General features: G+C 44.7%; 1 protein-coding gene across 2 annotated transcripts in view; it reads right to left on the bottom strand.

Annotated features, from left to right (window-relative positions):
* The window catches only part of ELAC2 (elaC ribonuclease Z 2), a 36303-nt gene extending 24067 nt beyond the window's left edge, over positions 1–12236 (bottom strand). For both annotated transcript variants that reach the window (XR_005212588.1, XM_037808244.1), the window contains exons 1-7: positions 11971–12236; positions 11484–11534; positions 11275–11345; positions 10031–10095; positions 8762–8819; positions 7816–7884; positions 6299–6418 (exon numbers count right to left, since the gene is read on the bottom strand). Coding sequence is in view for 1 of the 2 variants with exons in the window: in XM_037808244.1 (XP_037664172.1) it covers positions 6299–6418; positions 7816–7884; positions 8762–8819; positions 10031–10095; positions 11275–11345; positions 11484–11534; positions 11971–12197 (661 nt within the window). In the remaining variant the exon portion in view is untranslated. The remainder of the gene's footprint in view (positions 1–6298; positions 6419–7815; positions 7885–8761; positions 8820–10030; positions 10096–11274; positions 11346–11483; positions 11535–11970) is intronic.
* Between the last annotated feature and the right edge of the window lie 6434 nt (positions 12237–18670).

Below are 18670 nucleotides of genomic sequence, written 5' to 3'. Positions count from 1 at the left end.
TGAATGAAAACAAAAACACAACTTATCAAAACATGGGATGCAGTGAAGGCAGTGCTAGGATGGAAATTTGCAGCCCTAAACAGCTACATTAAAAAATTAGGAAAGAGTGAAAATCAGGGACCCAATACCTGGAGAAACCAGAGAAAGTATACAGCAAACTAATTCTAAAGCAAGTAGAAGAAAAGAAATAACAAAGATCTGAGCAGAAAAAATGAAATGGAGAACAAAAAAATAGAAACAATCAATAAAACTAAGTTCTTTTTTTTTTTGAGAAGATCAAAAACATTGAGAAACTCTTAGCTAAACTGACAAAGACAAAATGAGAGAAGATGCAAATAAATAAAATCAGAAATGGGAGGGGGATCAACAAACTAGACAACTTAGATGAAATGGACAATTTCCTAGAAACACATGAACTCTTACACCGACTTGAGAAGAAACAGAAGACCTCAACAAACTAATTACAAGCAAAGAGACTGAAGCAGTCATCAAAACCTCCAAACAAAGAAAACCTCACTACCAGATGGCTTCATAGGTGAATTTTACCAAGCATTCCAAGATGAGTTAATACCAGTCCTGCTCAAACTCTTCAAATTGAAGAGGGAACACTGCCTAACTTATTCTATGAAGCCAACATCAGCGCAATACCAAAGCCAGACAAAGACACTACAAGAAAAGAATATTTTAGACCAATTCCTGTAATGAATATAGATGCAAAAATCCTCAATAAAATACTTGCAAATCAAATCTAACCGCACATGAAAAAAGTTACACACCATGCCTCGACCAGGTATGCAAGGGTGTTTCAACACAAGAAAATCAATTAACGTAATACATCACATTAACAAATCAAGAGGGAAAAACCAAGTGATCGTCTCGAATGATAGCAGAAAATGTGACAAAATCCAGCATCCTTTCTATAAAAATACTTTGACAGACAGGAATAGAAGGAAACTACCTCAACAAGATAAATGGTATATATGAAAAACCCAGAGGTAACATCACACTCAATGGGAAGAGATTGAAAGCTTTCCCGCTAAGATAGGACACAAAACAAAGATACCCACTGTCACCACTGTTATTCAACATGTGCTAGAAGTTCTAGCTAGAGCAATAATTAGGAAAAAAAAAGAAATAAAGGGCATCCAACCTAGAAAGGAAGAAGTAAAACTTTCCCTATTTGTAGACGACATGATCCCGTATTTCGAAAGCCTGGAAAAAACTATGACAAAGCTACTGGAGCTAATAAATGAGTTCAGCAAAGTGGCGGGATACAAGATCAACATATGAAAATCAGTAGTGTTTCCACACCCTAGTAATGAGCTAACAGTGCCTTCAATAAATGGTGCTGGGAGAACTGGATATCCATATCCAAAAGAATGAAAGAAGACCCGTATCTCACTTCCTATATAAAAATTAACTCAAAATGGATCAAATGAAGAGACAGTACCACAAACCTCCTAGAAGAAAATGTTAGGAAACATCTTCAAGATCTAGTGATAGGTGGTAAGTTTCCTAGACCTTGTATCAAAAACACAAGCAATGAAAAAAACTAGGTAAATGGGACCTCCTCAAAACTGAATAGTTCCGTGCTTCAAAGGACTTTGTCAAAAGGGTGAAAAAGCATCTGACTCAATGTGAGAAAATATCTGGAAACTACCTATCTGATAAGGGTTTGATATCCAGAATACACAACAAAATCCTACAACTCAACAATAAAAATACAAACAACCCAATTAAAAACTGGGCAAAAGACATACATAGACATTTTGCCGAAGAGGACATTCGAATGACTAAAAAGCACATGAAAAGATGCTTATCTTCACTGGCTACTAGGGAAATGTAAATGAAAACCAGAGATATTTCACACCTACTAGAATGACTACTATGAAACAAACAGGAAACTATACGTGTCGGAGAGGACCGGGAGAAATAGGATCACTTATCCACTGCTGGAGGGAATGTAAAATGGTTTAGCTGCTGTGGAAGATGGATTGGTGGTTCCTCAGGAAGCTAAGTACAGAGCTGCCCTACTACCCGGCAATCCACTACCCAGCATATACTCAGAACTGAAAGCAGGGACAAAAACAGACATTTGCACAGTGATGTTCAAGCAGCATTATTCAAAACTGCCAAAAGAAAAGATAAAAACAATCCAAGTGTCCATGAACCGACGGGTAAATAAAATGTGGTATATACAAATGATGGAATATTATTCAGCAGTAAAAAGGAATGAAGTCCTGAAGCACGTGACAATATAGATGACCCTTGAGGACATTATGTTGAGTAAAATACCTCAGACACAAAAAAACAAATATTGTATGATCTCACTAATACGAACTAATTATACCATGTAAACTCACAGGCACAGAATCTAAAATACAGATTATCAGGAGATAAGAATGAGGCTAGAAAATGGGGAGCAGTTGCTTAAGATTTGCAATTTTTTAACTTGGTTGAATTTAAATTAGTGGAAATGGATAGAGGTGACAGTAGCATATTATTGTGAGTAGAGCTAACAGTGCTTAACTGTGTGCGAATGTGGGTGACAGGGGAAGTTTAGAGTCATGTATGCCACCAGAAGAAAAGTCAGAGGTTAAAACCCGGGACATTATAACTTGGTAATATTTTGTGATGGACAATGGCTGTGATTAACTGTACAAATACAAAAAATTTCTGCCATAAACTACAACAAATGCACGAAACTATCCACCAGAACAAATAATAGAGTGGTATATGGGAAAAAAAGTACCTATTGCAAGGGATGGGCTAAGTTAACAGTAGTATCTCAATGTTGTTTCATCAACAGTAACAAATAGACCACACCAATGCTAGGGGTCAATGATTTAGAGGGATTAGGGGAATGGGATGGTTTGGGTTTATTTATTTATTTTTTTTGTCCTTGAAGTAACGAAAATGCCCTAAAAGTGACTGTGGTGATGAATGCACAACTATGTGATGATACTATGAGCCACTGATTTTATACTTTGGGTAGATTGTATGGCGTGTGAATATATCTCAATGAAACTGCATTTAAAAAGAAAAGAAAAAGAAAGATCTCAAATTAGAGACCTTATCTCAAAACTAGAGGATCTAAACCCCACAGTGAGCTGAAGGAAATAAAACAGTAGTGTAGAGATAAATGAGACAGAGAATAAAAACGAACATACATCCTCACCTGGACTGGTGTTGATGTTGTCACAAACATTGGGACTGGCGGTTTGATGTGCTGAGCCCTCGAGCATGGGACTTGCCCTTATGAAGCTCATTACCACAAAGGAGAGTCTAAACTTGCATGTAATGGTGCCTAAGAGTCTCCCCCTGAGTACCTCTTTGTTGCTCAGATGCAGCCCTCCCTCTCTCTAACTGAGCCATCTCGACAGGTGAACTCGCTGCCCTCCCCCCTACGTGGGACCCGACTCCCAGGGGTGTAAATCTCCCTGGCAATGCAGAATATGACTCCCGGGGATGAATGTGGACCCGGCATCGTGGGACTGAGAGTATCTTCTTGACCAAAAGGGGGATGCAAAATGAGATGAAATAGTTTCAGTGGCTGAGAGATTCCAAATGGAGTCGAGAGGTCACTCTGGTGGACATTCTTATGCACTATATAGATAACACCTCTTAGGTTTTAATGTATTGGAATAGCTAGAAGTAAATACCTGAAACTACCAAACTCCAACCCAGCAGTCTGGACTCCTGAAGACAATTATGTAATAATGGAGATTACAAGGGGTGACTGTGTGATTGTGAAGACCTTGTGGATCACACCCCCTTTATCTAGTGTACGGATGAGTGGAGGAATGGGGATAAAAACTAAAGGACAAATGGGGTGGGATGGGGGGATGATTTGGGTGTGCCTTTTTCACTTTTATGTTTTATTCTTGTTCTGGTTCTTTCTGATGTAAGGAAAATGTTCAGAGATAGAGTGTGGTGATGAACGCATAACTATGTTACCATACTGTGGACAGTGGATGTATACCATGGATGATTGTATGGTGTGTGAATGTATTTCAATAAAACTGAATTTAATTAAAAAAAAAAAACAAAAAAAAAAACCAAACATACAAAGAAAAAAAACGCAAAGTTGGCTCTTTGAAAAGATCAGTAAATTGACAAACTGTGCTGGTCTGGATGTATTATGTCCCCCAAAACGCCATATTCTTTAATGCAATCTTCTGGGGGACAGATGTGTTAGTGTTGATTAGGTTGGAACCTATTGATTGAGTGTTTCCATGGAGACGTGACTCAATCAACTGTGGGCAAGACCTTTGATTATATAATTTCCATGGAGGTGTTACCCCACCCATTCAGGGTGGGTCTTAATTAAAGCACTGGAGCCATTTAAAAGAGCTGACAAACAGGAGCTCAGAGTAGCTTAGAGAGACATTTTGAAGACAGCCATTGGAAGCTGACGCTGACATTCTGGAGAACGCCATTTTGAAACACAAACTGGGAGCAAGCAGGCACCAGCCAAGTGCCTTCCCAGCTAACATTCAGCGTGGGCCTTGATTAGTTTACTAGAGCACTATATAAGCTCAGACAGAAGGAGCGGGCTTGCTACAGCCAAGAGCGACACTTAAAAGAATGCACAGAAGCTGAGAGAGTAGCTGCAGATCAGAGACAGTTTGAAGATGGCCACTGAAAGCAGACTCTTGCTCTGGAGAAGCTAAGAGAGAACAAACGCCCCAAGAGCAACTGAGAATGACACTTCTGAAGAGCTGCAGCCTTAGAGAGGAACATCCTGGGAGAAAGCCATTTTGAAACCAAAATTGGAGCAGATGCCAGCCACATGCCTTCCCAGCTAACAAAGGTTTTCTGGACACCATTGGCCATCCTTCAGTGAAGGTACCCGATTGTTGATGCATCACCTTGGACACTTTACGGCCCTAAGACTAACTGTGTAACCAAATAAACCTCCTTTATAAAAGCCAATCCATTTCTGGTATTTTGCAAAAAGGCAGCATTAGCAAACCAGAACAACTAGTAATGAACAACCTGAAGAAAAAAAACAAGAAAAAATTCCATTTACAATAGCAACTAAAAGAATCAAAAATCTCAGAATAAATCTAAGCAAGGATGTAAAGTACTTACACATAGAAACCTACAAGACACAGCTAAAAAGAATCAAAGACCTAAATAAATGGAAGGACGTTCAGCGTTCACGTGGAAAACTAAATATTAAGATGTCAATTCTACCCAAAGTGATTTACAGATTCAATGTAAACCACAACAAAATTCCAAGAGCCTTCTTTGCAGACATGGAAAAAGGTAGAGAAGAGGGAGGTAGTACTTCAACTGTTAAGTTTCTATTTGGGTTGATCATAATGCTTTGATAATGGATGGTGGTGATGGTAGCACAACGCTGTGAACATAATTAGCAGCACTGAATTATATATATTTGAATGTGGTTAAAAAAGAAAATTTTAGATTGTATGTACAGTATTAGAATAAAAATTTAAAAATAAATATGACTGTACAACAGTGAACCCTACTATAAACAGACTATAGTTAAAATTACAATTATGAAAATGTTCTTTCATGAACTGTTACAAATGCACCACACTAATAATGCAAAGTATTAGGATGCTATATGAGAACACTGTATTTTATGCATATTTTTCCTATAAACCTACAACTTCTCTAATTTAAAAAACCTGGGAAAAATACAAGTAAAATAGCACAAATGCTACACAAGGCCTTCAGAGAAAATGTGGGGTCAGTCTTCACCCCATTCCATCCAAAAATAGGACAGCTTACACAAGGGTTGGCCTCTTACTGGGTATCAGGCAGACCTGAGGACAGAAAGAGGAACTTACCAAGCTCTGCCCCAACCCTGGACAACAGAATCCTCAAGTCCAACTTCTCTGATGCATCGAACTCAGAATTTTAATTCCATTTCCCAGTACGCTGACTTTCAAAAGAAAAGGTACTAGTCCATTCACTGACATGACTCGCTATTCTCTCAGCTTAGCAGTTACTGGTTTTCATCAAAAAATTAGGTTTCATTAATGAAAAATACATTAAGAATTAATTTGCCAGGGTTTGCTCTCCTCTGGGCAAACTGAACAGAAAGTTTTGGCCCTACCCAGGGGTGGAGATTTAAAGCACAGACATGGCCAGCTTTACGACAACCTCTCTCATTCTCCCCACAGACCAAGTGATAATGTGCCAGGAAAAAGTTTCTGTTTTGCATGCACAGCTCCTTTACAATAATTATTCTAATTGAGTATTAAGAAGCAAAGAATTAAGAGAGTGCAAGGCCCCTCCCAGTATTCTGTTGTTTAAACACCATTACCGTCTGGAAGGGGCTGCTCACTCTCAGTCGCTCCAGAGTCTGCAGACGGCTGTGGGCTGAGCCTGCTCCGGGGCTGCTGGAGGATCCGCTCCGGTTTGTGGTCTCGAACACTACGTTCACCTGGTCGGAACAGGAAACAATCATATCACCCACCACTCCAGGGGAGCACAGAGCCAGAGCCCAGTGTTCACACGCGGAAATGCCAGAACCCCCATTAAGTCCAGCATGTCTCTGACTAGAGTAGATCACCAGTTACTGCCCCAGCTCGCCTGTGGGCAGCAGACACACCCCACTCCCCTTTACATTTCTGCTTAGTTCAGAGCTCTGTCTGCAGCAGGAACTCACTGGTGTTTGCCGACTAAAACGTATGCAGGTTGCAGGCTGTTTTGTCCATTACCATCACTTGAAATAAACAGAACTATACCTGAAAATTACCCATCTCTTTGAGAAGCATCATACTTTGGCAGTCAGTTAAGACTCAAGATTAAAAAACCAAAAACAAAAAACCATTCACTGCTCTAAGCAGGTGAGGCAGAGCTGCTGGTCTGAGAGAAGTCCTGCCTGCTCCGCCTTGTCCACTCCATCATCCAGTGCACACTGGGAGGACAGTGATTGGCAAAACTCGGCAAGTGAGGCACTGATCACAGAAATACATACAGAAGTAAACTGCTATGGACTATGGAGAGAAGAGGGTGCTGGAAAGGATCAAGACAGGGACACCCATCAGGCTGGAGGGTGGGGGCAGATCAGAGAAGCCGGCTGACCAGGAGTGAGCTGGGCAAGGGGAGTCCTGCTCACACCCTCTACCCTTGGGCCCCCCAAGGCACCCAAGCCTGTGCTCCAGCAGACTCGTCCCCTCTTACTGAGGGCTGGCACAGGCCTCTCTCCCCACCAGGCTTTGGGTTTCTCTGGACTTTGTTGGATGCTCCTATCTGTATCCCTTCGGGAAGCAGGAAGCATCCTACCGGTTAGCAGTGTCCGGGAAAGGCAGCTATGCTCTGTCCTCAATTCACAGAGAGAAAACCCGACACGGAACCCAGCTGGGCCTGAGACACAGACTGTCTTTGTAAGTCAAAGCCATGTCACCTGCCCTGCTACCTGAGAACATCTGTATGTGCTTCTGACGCCCCCCACTCATAAGAATACTTTCATTAGGATGCTGTCATCAGTGTTAACTTTACATTTTTCATCTGCGCAGAACGAACCAGGATCCTCTTATCAAAGGCATGTACCTACAGCTGTTGCAAATAAACACCAAGCAATAAATATGCACACCTGAGAGCCATCAATTTTCAGACAGCATGTGATCATGTAGTACTCCTAAGTATGATCACTATCTTGACACAAGTTAAATGTATCAGTCCACAAGATGACAGGTTCCTTATGGGCAGGAACCATATCTTATTTCCTCAGCTAAATTTCATAATTATGCCCAGTACAAAACAGTTTCTACTTTTACCTCCCTCTTTCTTCCCCAGGACCCTCCTCTTCCTAGGAGACTTGGCATTTCTACTCACTGTATATGGGGACCTGGAAAACTGTCATGGTCTCGTCTTTGTATTCCGGTGCAGAGTGGGGCCGCACGGCTAAGTGAAAAAGGCACAAACAGGAAGAGTGACTGCATGGACAAAGACATGTGGAGATCAATTTTCAAGGTCACTAACCACAAGCAATGGAATGTCCTTGGATTTTTTTTTTTTTTTTTTTTTGGTGGATCTTTGTCACTGAAGCCAGCATTTCTGGTAGATTAAAATTTTTGGAAAAGAAACAAAAATGGATTTTCATCAGCATTAATATTTTCTACATCCAAACAAAAGACAAGCTACCATGACCACTGACGACTCTCCATTAAAATGACAAAAGGAACCCAATACTCAAATTGTGAGGCCAGAGAATTTATCCTCTCAACTCTAAGAGCCAGTACACATTTTGAAATAAAATCTTAGCGCCTCTGTAAAACAAGAACACGAACAAGCCAAAGATGCGTGCCAGCTCAGGGACAAGGCCCTGCCCGCTCCCGTGATTCTGCCTCTTCCATCAGGGCTCCTGCACCTGCCAGCATGGCCTGGGCTCAGGGTTAGTGCAGGGAGACGGCCATGCCCCCATGTCCCCCTGCTCAGATCCCCTCTTCCTATTCCAGGTGTTCAAGTCAACAATCGGAACCACCCTGAAGACTGAGGAAGCACCAAGGTGCCTGAACAGAGACCACCCCATCACCCAGCACACCAGTGTCAGGTTTTTACGTTACTCTTGCCTACCTAGCCTGTCTCTCACTGGCCTGATGTAGGGGTGGAGAAAATGCTCCAGACAACGTTTTGCAGTTCTCTAATGCTGATTAAGCGTTTGACTGTTAGGTCTGATTTGGGTCAGGCTCTATCAGTCTCTATGGGTTCTAATGTGAGAGGAGGGGGTGCACGTGAGAAAGAAACGGCATGCAAGGAGTCGTCACTGTCAATAACATACCCAGGTCTATTCCTTTCAATGGACCAGAAAATATTTTGATAGCTTCAAGGTATTTTTCCTAAAAAAGAAAAAAGAAGAAAAAAGAAATGAGCAATTACGATTGCACAGATGCAGAACACAGGAACATATTCAAGTACATAAGAGGTATCGATAGGTGCCAATACAAAACATTATTAAAATATTAACAATATTTTGAACTTCAGCTACACAAATATTTACTCAGCGTCACTCTTTGTTAGATGCCAAGGATTTAGCAGCAAAAAAAGGAGATGGAGTTGCTGCCCTCATGAAGCTGAGAGTCCAGTGGAGACAAAAAATAAACAAATAATAACACAAACCACCACCGAAAACATTGTGGTAAGTGGTCTGACAAAAAAATGAGAACTGCAGGGTACCAGGGTCCAACTTGTACAGAGCCTCAGGTGATGTCTGAGGAGACGACCTTCTTAGCTGAGCCCTGAGGGACCAGTTCTGACACAGCCAGGGGGTGGGAGGAAGGTCACAGAGCATGCCAGATGAAGGGCCTCGAGTTTGGATGGAAGCCTAAGATGAGGCGGGCTTCGGCAGGGGGAGAGGAGCCGGTCAGCACAGCTGCCATCTGGTGACTGGGGTACGGGTGGAAGCAAGGGCAGAAGCCGAGGCCTGCAAGGCTTGTCGGCCTGAGTACTGAGGCATCTGGAGTGTACTGTAAGGGAAAGCCCTTCAAGGGCTTTGGGGTGGGAAGCGGCATGCCCACTCTCTCTGGCCGCTGTCTGGAGGAGGGATTACAGGGAGGCAAGAATGAGCGGGAGGTGGTGACCAGCAGTCGTTCTTCTTAAGGACTGAGAAACGAACTGTTGCTTTCAGCAGCTTTGGATTTAACAATGTGCACACAACTTCTCAACAGTAGCTGGTTTGGAAGGTGTGACGATGTCTAAAGTTTAACGAATGAATAAGACAAAAGCTACCATTTATCGACTGCCTACTTGGTGCCAACCATCTAACACAGCGATTTAATGCTTTGTATGTTACCTTGGTTAATCCTCCACAACAACTCTATGAAACATCACAGCCCTTTTACAGATGAAGAAACTGAGGCTCTGAGAGGTAAAGTAACTCGTTCATGGTCACAGGTTAACAAGGTTTTGAACTCAAGTCTATTTAACTTGAAAGGTGAAGCGTTTACTCCACCTCTGTAAGGCAGAGGACTGTGTTGCAAAGCTGACAATTACTGTTACCACCTTTACAAAGGAGGAGTTGATTTTAAAAGCTGAGTCAGAAGAAACTCACCAATTGTGGAGGCCCAGACAGCACACACTTTGGAAGCCCAGTTTCCTTTAAAGTAAGAATCATTCCTAAAAAAGGATGAACAGAGTCAGCATCTCTCACACAGAACCCTCATCACCAGAAGGAACTCACTTTACTTCTCCAGCTATTTATCTAGTTGTCTTCATTCTGACTCCTAAACAGTCATCAAGGAAAATGTACAGAGCAGAAGTGATGCTGGCTAGGGGTATAAGGCCCATCAAATGTTTCCCAAGTGTCTCTGGAATTGGTGGCGGGGCGGGGGCTGGGGGCTAGTACTAGAGTGAGGTAAGCGAAGCATAGGCCAAGCAAGTGAGGGCTGGCCTTCAATTTTGCACTCTAGCCCTCATCTCAACCCTAACAATGCGTCTGGTCCAAAGTTCCTCCCCCATCCACATCCTGAAGCCTACAGAATGTGGCTGCAGCACAATCCTGACCTTCCCAATCGATGGACATAAATATGGGGTAAGCGGTGTGGCAGACGGATCATGTACCGCAGAAAAATATGTTCTTAATATTAATCCATTCCCATGGGTGTGAACCCATTGTAAATAAGACTTTTTGAAAATGTTATTTTTAGTTAAGGTGTGGCCAAATGAACAGTCTGGGCTTTAATCCAGATTACTGGAATCCTTTATAAGTAGAGTGAAACTGAGACAAAGAAAGCCACAGAATGGGAAAGAACAGGAAGTCAACAGAACCCAGAAGAGAAGAAGACATGCCATGCTTATTGCCACATGACAGAAAAGCCAAGGACCAAAGCACTGCTGGCAGGCAGCTCCAGACTGACAAGTCTTTGGGGAGAAAACAGCACCTTGCTGGTGCCTCAATTTCGGACTTCTCCCAGCCTCAAAACCATGAACCAATAAACTCCCGCTGTTTAAGCCAACCCACTATGTGGTATTTGTTTTGGCAGATGGACAGCAGGTGTCTGTGTGTGGCTCCAATGGCCTCTAAGGAAAACAGATTTAGTGTAATCATCTCCACTACACTCTCTGGTCCAGCAACCCAGGAAACCAAGTGGATGGTAACACGTGGAGACAGTATCCACGTAAAACTCTGCCCTTCTGAGTCACAGCTCTTGATACTCCGTGCTGCAATTGACTGAGCTGGCATGGGAAGAACTCTAGCTCCTCTGGAGTCGTAAAATGGGTAGAAAAGGTGAGGCAGGTTAAAATCCCAGAGACTTCCCTCCAGCCTCTGACCCTGGAAAGTGCACAGAGACTCACCACACAAGCCCCCAACATTATACCAGTGCATTCGGGTCAGGAATATGTTATCCAAACGGGCAACCTTCAGCCTAGGGAAGAGAACATTTGCGTAGAATAAAACGGATGAATCAGGGATGATTTTCTCTGTTATAAAATCCCTCCTTCCTCTCACTTCAGCTCTCAAGCCCCACAATCACCCCCACCCCAAAAGAAAATGGCTGACTCACTTATGCTCCTGCATCAGTCGCTGGACGCCTTCTCCACAGTTAAACAGATACCTGCGGGGCAAACATTACTCAACATACTCAGAAGATTTTACTCCGTCATCTTCCATGAAACGTTGAGTTCCATGAAATGTTTCATAGCAGACTCAGAAAAAAAAAAACTAAAAACCTATATCGTGTCACGGGGGTGCATTTCTGCTGGGTTTTGAGCCCTCCTCTGCAGGGACGGGAGGGTTGGGGGCGTACGCGGGCATTCACGACCCTTGTCATCCCACGTGCCCACTGTGAGAGATCTGCTCGGAGCGTGCTAAGAGCGAGCTCGGGGTCCCAGGGCTGGGAAGAGGACGCTTAGGGACCCCCAGGGGCCCCATGGGCGCACAGGTGGAGAACTCGGGCTCTCCCACCCACCAGAGGCCAAGGACCGCTGCAACAGGGGACTCCCCCCGCGGGTGCTGCCCGGCGGGGCTCGCGAGGGGGCCCCGGCACTCACCGGTTGTACTCGGAGAAGACGTAGAGCGCGGCGCCCGCGTCCCGGCCGCCGGCCGCCACCACCTGCAGGTACACGGTGTTCGGGCCCCCGGGCTCCCACGACGGGCCGCGCTTCTCCCGCGTGCGCAGGTGCCGCAGCAGGTCCTTGGGCGGCCGCGGGTGGCTGGCGGGCCCCTGCGACATGGTGCGCCCGGCCGCGGCCCTCAGCACCGCGCGGAGAACCCACATGCGCCCGCGTCCACAGGAGCCGAGAGCGCCGCCGCCGCCGCCGCCGCCCACGTGCCCCACGCCCCGACGTTAGCTCCCCCCCCGCCCCCGCGGCCGACCAATCAGCACGCGGCGAACCGGGATACCCCGCCTACAGGAGGATGCGCGTCCAATAGAACGAAGACTTGCCGCGCTGACTTGTCAACTGGCGGCGGCCATAGAGAGAAGGAATGCTAGAGAGTCCAAGACGGCCCCGCCCCTCGTCCCTTTCTGGCTGTCCCTGAGACAATCTTTTTTCCACGCCTGGGGGCGGGACATCCGGGAGCTGAGCGCCGGAAGACGCAATAGCGGGAAAGGGCTGCTCCTTGGAGTTTGCAGTCGAGCAGATGGTTCGAGTCTCCCGTCCAACAATTAACAGCAGTGGCCTAAGAGCTTTGGTTTATTCTTCAATACCCACTTAATGTGGTTATTGTGAAGAGTAAATGTAAGGCGAGAAGTTACCCAGAGCTAATGCATAGACACTTCAGGAGATTTTAATTCCATTATACTTGTTTTAGTTTGCTAATGCTGCCGGAATGCAAAACACCAGAAATGGATTGGCTTTTATAAAGGGGGTTTATTTGGTTACAAAGTTACAGGCTTAAGGCCATAAAGTGTCCAAGGTAAGGCATCAACAATCGGGTACCTTGACTGGAAGATGGCCAATGGTGTCCGAAAAACCTCTGTTAGCTGAGAAGGCACGTGGCTGCCGTCTGCTCGAAGTTCTGCTTTCAAAGTGGCTTTCTCCCAGGATGTTCCTCTCTAGGCTGCACCTCCTCAAAAATGTCACTCTCAGTTGCTCTTGGGGTGTTTGTTCTCTCTTAGCTTCTCCAGAGCAAGAGTCTGCTTTCAACAGCCATCTTCCAACGGTCTCTCAGCTGCAGCTACTCTCTCAACTTCTGTGCTTTCTTCAAAGTGTCCCTCTTGGCTGTAGCAAGCTCGCTCCTTCATCTCAGCTTGTATAGTGCTCCAGTGAACTAATCAAGGCCCACACTGAATGGGCGGGGCCCCAGCTCCATGGAAATTATCCAATCAGAGTTATCACTTATGGTTGGGTGGGGTGCATCTCCATGGAAACAACCTAATCCAAAGGTTCCATCCTAATCAACACCAATATGTCTGCCCCTACATGATTGCATCAAAGAACATGGCTTTTTCTGGGGGACATAATATATACAAACTGGTACAGTACTATGTAAGAATACACATTTCAAATGATTGTTCCTACTGGCTTTTGGGGAAACAAAGCAAAAATAGTTACGGTCCTGGTCATTTATTAGCTGAGTGATCCTGAGCTCTCTGAGCCTCAGTTTCCTAATCTGTAGGGTTTCTAGAACTAAATACTTAGCGCTTTGGATGGCACAGCACAGAAGAAACAATAAATGGTAGCAAAAGTTAAAATCAAGCTGTATTTAAACAAGATACTATCCCTAAAGAAACACTGGCCAAGGACATCACTTAAATGTGGAACTTTACTTACCTGGAAGTTCCACTGAAACATGAAACTGGTTCTATGGGAGATTAACACTCACTATGCACAAACATGCTTTGTGCTTGAAGTACACTCCCTATTAGGGTCAGGAGAAGCCTGCATACGTACCGTTTTCCCCTTTAGAGGAATTAAGCACTGAAAAGATTGTGACACCACCTTCCCATCCATATTCAAAATTAAAACAGGACGAGTTAAATAAATGTTAGGAAGTGCAATGAAATTCAGATTTTCCCCATGATGACTACTTAAATTCCACACCAGAAAACAAAATTGGTTCCCCTATTTTACTGGTGCCCCAGACTCATGTCTGCCAGGGAATCCCAAACTGCTTATACCTTCAAAATATAGGAAGAATCACTTCTGGTCATCTCATGTAAAATTTCAGAGCTGGATGAAGAAGCTAGGAAAGGCTAGGGTGGTAACCGGTCATCTCTAGGTGTGAGAGCTCAGTATGCCTTTTGGCACTGATGCCTAGAGTCATATCTGGTCTATGAAGAGAAAAGCTAGAACTTCTCCAGTCTGAGATTATACTAGCATATAGATTCCAGGAAGACAGAGGTTTGTCCAATCTAGCCCAGCACCTGTTTTTGCAAATACAGTTTTATTGGAACACACCATGCCGTATGTGTACATATCATCTACTCTGCTCAACAACAGCAGAACTGAGTAGCTGTAGCAGTGACCATAGGGTCTGCAAAGCCTGAACTATTTACTCTCTGGTCCTTTACAAAAATCGTTTGCTGATTCTTGATCTATACTATGAATTAATTTTTTTTATAATAAATATTGTAATTATGTTGGGAATAGTAAAAATCTGTTGTGGTGTTGGTGTTAAAAGTATCTATGTTTTCAAGAATTCTGCAGGTTTTGAACTCTGGTGAATTCAGTCAATGTTCTCCAGAGAAACAGAAACAACAGGATATGTACAGATTCTTCGTGCCAGTTCTAGATTCATCCCACATCCTCAATGAGTCATTTTCTTTTTAGCTCCTAAAATCTGCCTCCGCGGGGCCCTGCCTCCCCTTCTAACCCGGGTCAGAGTAGGCAGAAAACCTTCCACGTGGTGGCCTGAAACTGGCCAGAGAGTGCACTGCGCACCTCTCTCCACTAGAGGGCGGAGCAGACCACCGCGAGTGGAAACGCTGCTGCGTAGAGGCTGACGCGTCACTGATGTTAGGGCTTCTTTTTAATAGTTTTGCATCAACTGATGTCAAAAGGAAGGGGGCATCATTTTCTTGCCTCCAAGGAGCTTAAAGGGTGGCAGGAGGCTGGCAAACATGGGGCATAGTATTTGTCCCCCCCCCCAACCAGTTTATAATTAAAAATTTCAAATATATAGTGAACACCTGTCTACCCTCTACCTAGATTTCACAATTAACATTTACTCTACTTGATTTATAGCAGATGTACCATCAGTGCATCCATCTACCCGTCCAACCTGTTTTTTTTTGTTGTTATTGTTTTTTTTATGTGTTTCAAAGATAAAGAAGCATGTTATTTTGAGATATTTTCTTTTGCTTTGAGCTGTCCCATCCCCCACCCCCGGCTCATGCACACCTTCAAGCAGATATGGAGGGTTTTATTATCTCAGGGGAGGGATGTGGTGGAGAAGAAAGCAAAATTAGCTCTTGGGTCTTCCCTGCTTTCATTTCTGGGGCTTCACCTTGTGGGGAGAGAGGATCTCTGGACCCCCAAATGTCTCTGGTGGGAAGGTGAAGGGAGAAAGGGTTCCCCATGAAACCAGGAACACACTCTCTCGGGGTGGGGGGAAGGAGCGACAGCAAAGGGAATGTGGATGCAAGAGCCAAGGAAGCTGGGCCTGGCCCCTGGCAGAGCCTCCCGAGGGCTCCAGGACTCCAGGAAGCAAAGGCCGCCAGGGGTACCTGGGTAGATGGGACCCGGCGCATCTCTCACCGACATAACGAGCCCCTTGGACCTCTCTGGACCCATGACTGGGGACCAGATGCCCGCCCCCCATTACCTTGATTCTGTGTAAACTTCTCTGTAAGTCTCTACAACCCAACCCCCGGGAACCCCTAGAGAGATTAGGGACTCTGAAACTCTCAGGCCAGAATTTTCTGCCAACTCAGCAGGATAGTGGCTCCAAATGGATAAAAAAAAACAAAAAAGAGGTTACAAGAAATACAGTTGTGTGTGTGTGTACAGCTGGGTTTGTGGGTAGAGACTCATAGCTAACCCACAACTAAACAACGGTCAATTCCAGGATGTGTGATAATAATGGTATATCCTGGGCACAGAATAATGATGTTGCGGAAGGCTTTGCACAGACTGTTTTAGTTCCCCGGCTGCTAACACAGTTGCCATATATGTTGGTTTGGATATATTATGTCCCCCAGAAAAAGCCATGTTCTTTGATGCAATCTTGTGTGGGCAGATGTATTAGTGTTGATTAGGTTGGAATCTTTGATTGAGTGTTTCCATGGAGATGTTACTCAATCAACTGGGCGAGAACTTTGATTGGATAATTTCCATGGAGGTGTTACCCCACCAGTTCATGGTGGGTCTTTATTAAATCACTGGAGTCCTATAGAAAGAGCTCAGAGCAACTGAGAGTGACACTTTGGAGAGGAAATGCAGCTGAGAGATGCATTTTGAAGATAGCTGTTAGAAGCTGACACTGACATTCTGGAGAATGCCATTTTGAAACGCAACCTGGGAGCAAGCAGATGCCAGCCACGTGCCTTCCCAGCTAACAGAGGTTTTCTGGACACCGATGGCCTTCCTCCAGCGAAGGTACCCTATTGTTGATGCCTTAGCTTGGACACTTTATGGCCTTAAGACTGTAACTTTGTAACCAAATAAGCCCCCTTCATAAAAGCCATCCATTTCTGGGTGTTTTGCAAAACAGCAGCATCAGTAAACTGGATCACCATACTATGGATTGGCTTAAACAACAGGAATTTGTTGGCCATGGTTTTGAGGCTAAGAGAAGTCCAAAACTGAGGCATCAGCAAGGCAGGGGTTTCTTCTCTAAGACCGGCACTCTGGGGCTGGTTGTCTGTGACCCTTGGTCCTTGGCTTTCCTGTCACATGGCGATGCACATGGCAGTGTCCTCTCCTCTTTCTTCCAGGTTCCGTTGACTTCCAGCTTCTGGCTGCTCCCCGTGACTTCCCTTCGCATCTGAATTTATTCTGGTTTTAAAGGACTCCAGCCATCGGGATGAAAGCCCAACTTGATTCAGTGGGGCCATGCCTTAACTGAAGTTACATCTGGAAGAGATCTTATTTCCAATGGGGCCACAACTCATTGGAAATGAGGCAGAATGTGGACCAAAACCAAGACCATGTCCAAACCAGGTTACATAAGTCAGTCCACCACACAGGACAGATGGCATGACTGGGATTTTGAAAATATTAACAGGAGCTTTCTAGGATGGTGCTCCAGTTTGCTAAAGCTGCTGAAATGCAATATACCGGAAATGGATTGATTTTTACAATGGGGGTTTATTAGTTCACAAATTTACAGTTCAAAGGCCATGAAAATGTCCCAATTAAGGCATTAGCAGAATGATACCCTCTCTGAAGAAAGGCCAATGACATCTGGTAATCCTTTGTCACATGGAAAGGCACATGGCCAGGGTCTGCTGGGCCTCTTCCGGAGTTAGGTTCTGTTCTCTGCGGCTTCTCCAAAATGTCTCTGGGCTTCTGTCTTAGTTTCTCTCTCTTAGCTTCTCTTAGCTTCTGCTGGGGTCAAAACTCTGGATTACATATCTTAGCTTCTCTGAACTCTCTCTAAAATGTCTCTCTCTTTTATCTTCTCATAGAGGACTCCAGTAAAGATGATTAAGACCCACCTTGAATGGGCAGGATCACATCTCCATGGAAACAACTTGTGCTGGTTTGGATGTGTTATGTCCCCCAAAATGCCATTATTTTTGATGCAGTCTTGTGTGGGCAGGAAATGTATTGGTGTTGATTGGGTTGGAGACTTTTGATTGGATGTTTCCGTTGAGATATAATCACTCAACTCTGGGCGAGCTCCATGGAGGTGTGGCCCTGCCCATTCAGCATGGGCCTTGATTAGTTTACTAGAGCACTTTATAAGCTCAGACAGAAGCAGCAAACTTGCTACAGCCAAGAGGGACACTTTGAAGAATGCACAGGAGCTGAGAGAGTAGCTGCAGATCAGAGACAGTTTGAAGACGGCCATTGAAAGCAGAATTTTGCTCCGGAGAAGCTAAGAGAGGACAAACACCCCAAGAGCAACTGAGAATGACATTTTGGAGAGAAGCTGAAGCCTAGAAAGTCAAGTCCTGGGAGGAAGCCATTTTGAAACGGAACACAACCTAATCAAAAGATCCCACCCACAATAGGTCTGTCCCCATAAGAGTGGATTAAAAGAACATGGCTTTTCTGGGGTACATAATAAATTCAGACAGCACAGACGGGAAGGTGAGCAAGGATACACCCAGCCGGAGAGGACAGCATGGAGAAAGAAAGAGAGACGTGCATCCAGGGGACCACATGGAGCAGTTCACTGAGGGCTAATGGTGACGGGCACTTGTCCACAAATCTAACATGGATTAACCCTCTCCTCACAGTGATCCTGGGATGTGCATCCTATCATATCCCCATTTCACAGATGAGAAACCAAGGCCTGGAGGGATTAACTTGCCCAAGATTACAAAGCTGGTCAGCGGGGGAGTTACAATGCAAAGCCAGGGGGTTGGGAGCCAGCACTTCCGTCCTTCTCACCTCACCACTTCACTATTCATTCGTGCAGAACAGAAGGAGGATAAAGAGACCCCGGACTGGTGGCTGGGAGGTTGTCAAACGTCAGACCAGGAGAGGCCTTGGGGTTTTAACTTCAGCCTGCAGTCCAGGATTTCTCAGCCATCTCGGATCCCTGAGGGTTTGTTGATTTATTGGGGGATCTGAGAAATCTGTGGGTTTTCTTCTGGTAAGCACTTTCCCCTTTGAAGGTAAACTAAAATAATACGAT

The sequence above is a fragment of the Choloepus didactylus genome, chromosome 18, assembly GCF_015220235.1.
Source record: "Choloepus didactylus isolate mChoDid1 chromosome 18, mChoDid1.pri, whole genome shotgun sequence".
Taxonomy (NCBI): domain Eukaryota; kingdom Metazoa; phylum Chordata; class Mammalia; order Pilosa; family Megalonychidae; genus Choloepus; species Choloepus didactylus.
This window is presented reverse-complemented; position numbering and strand designations above follow the sequence as displayed.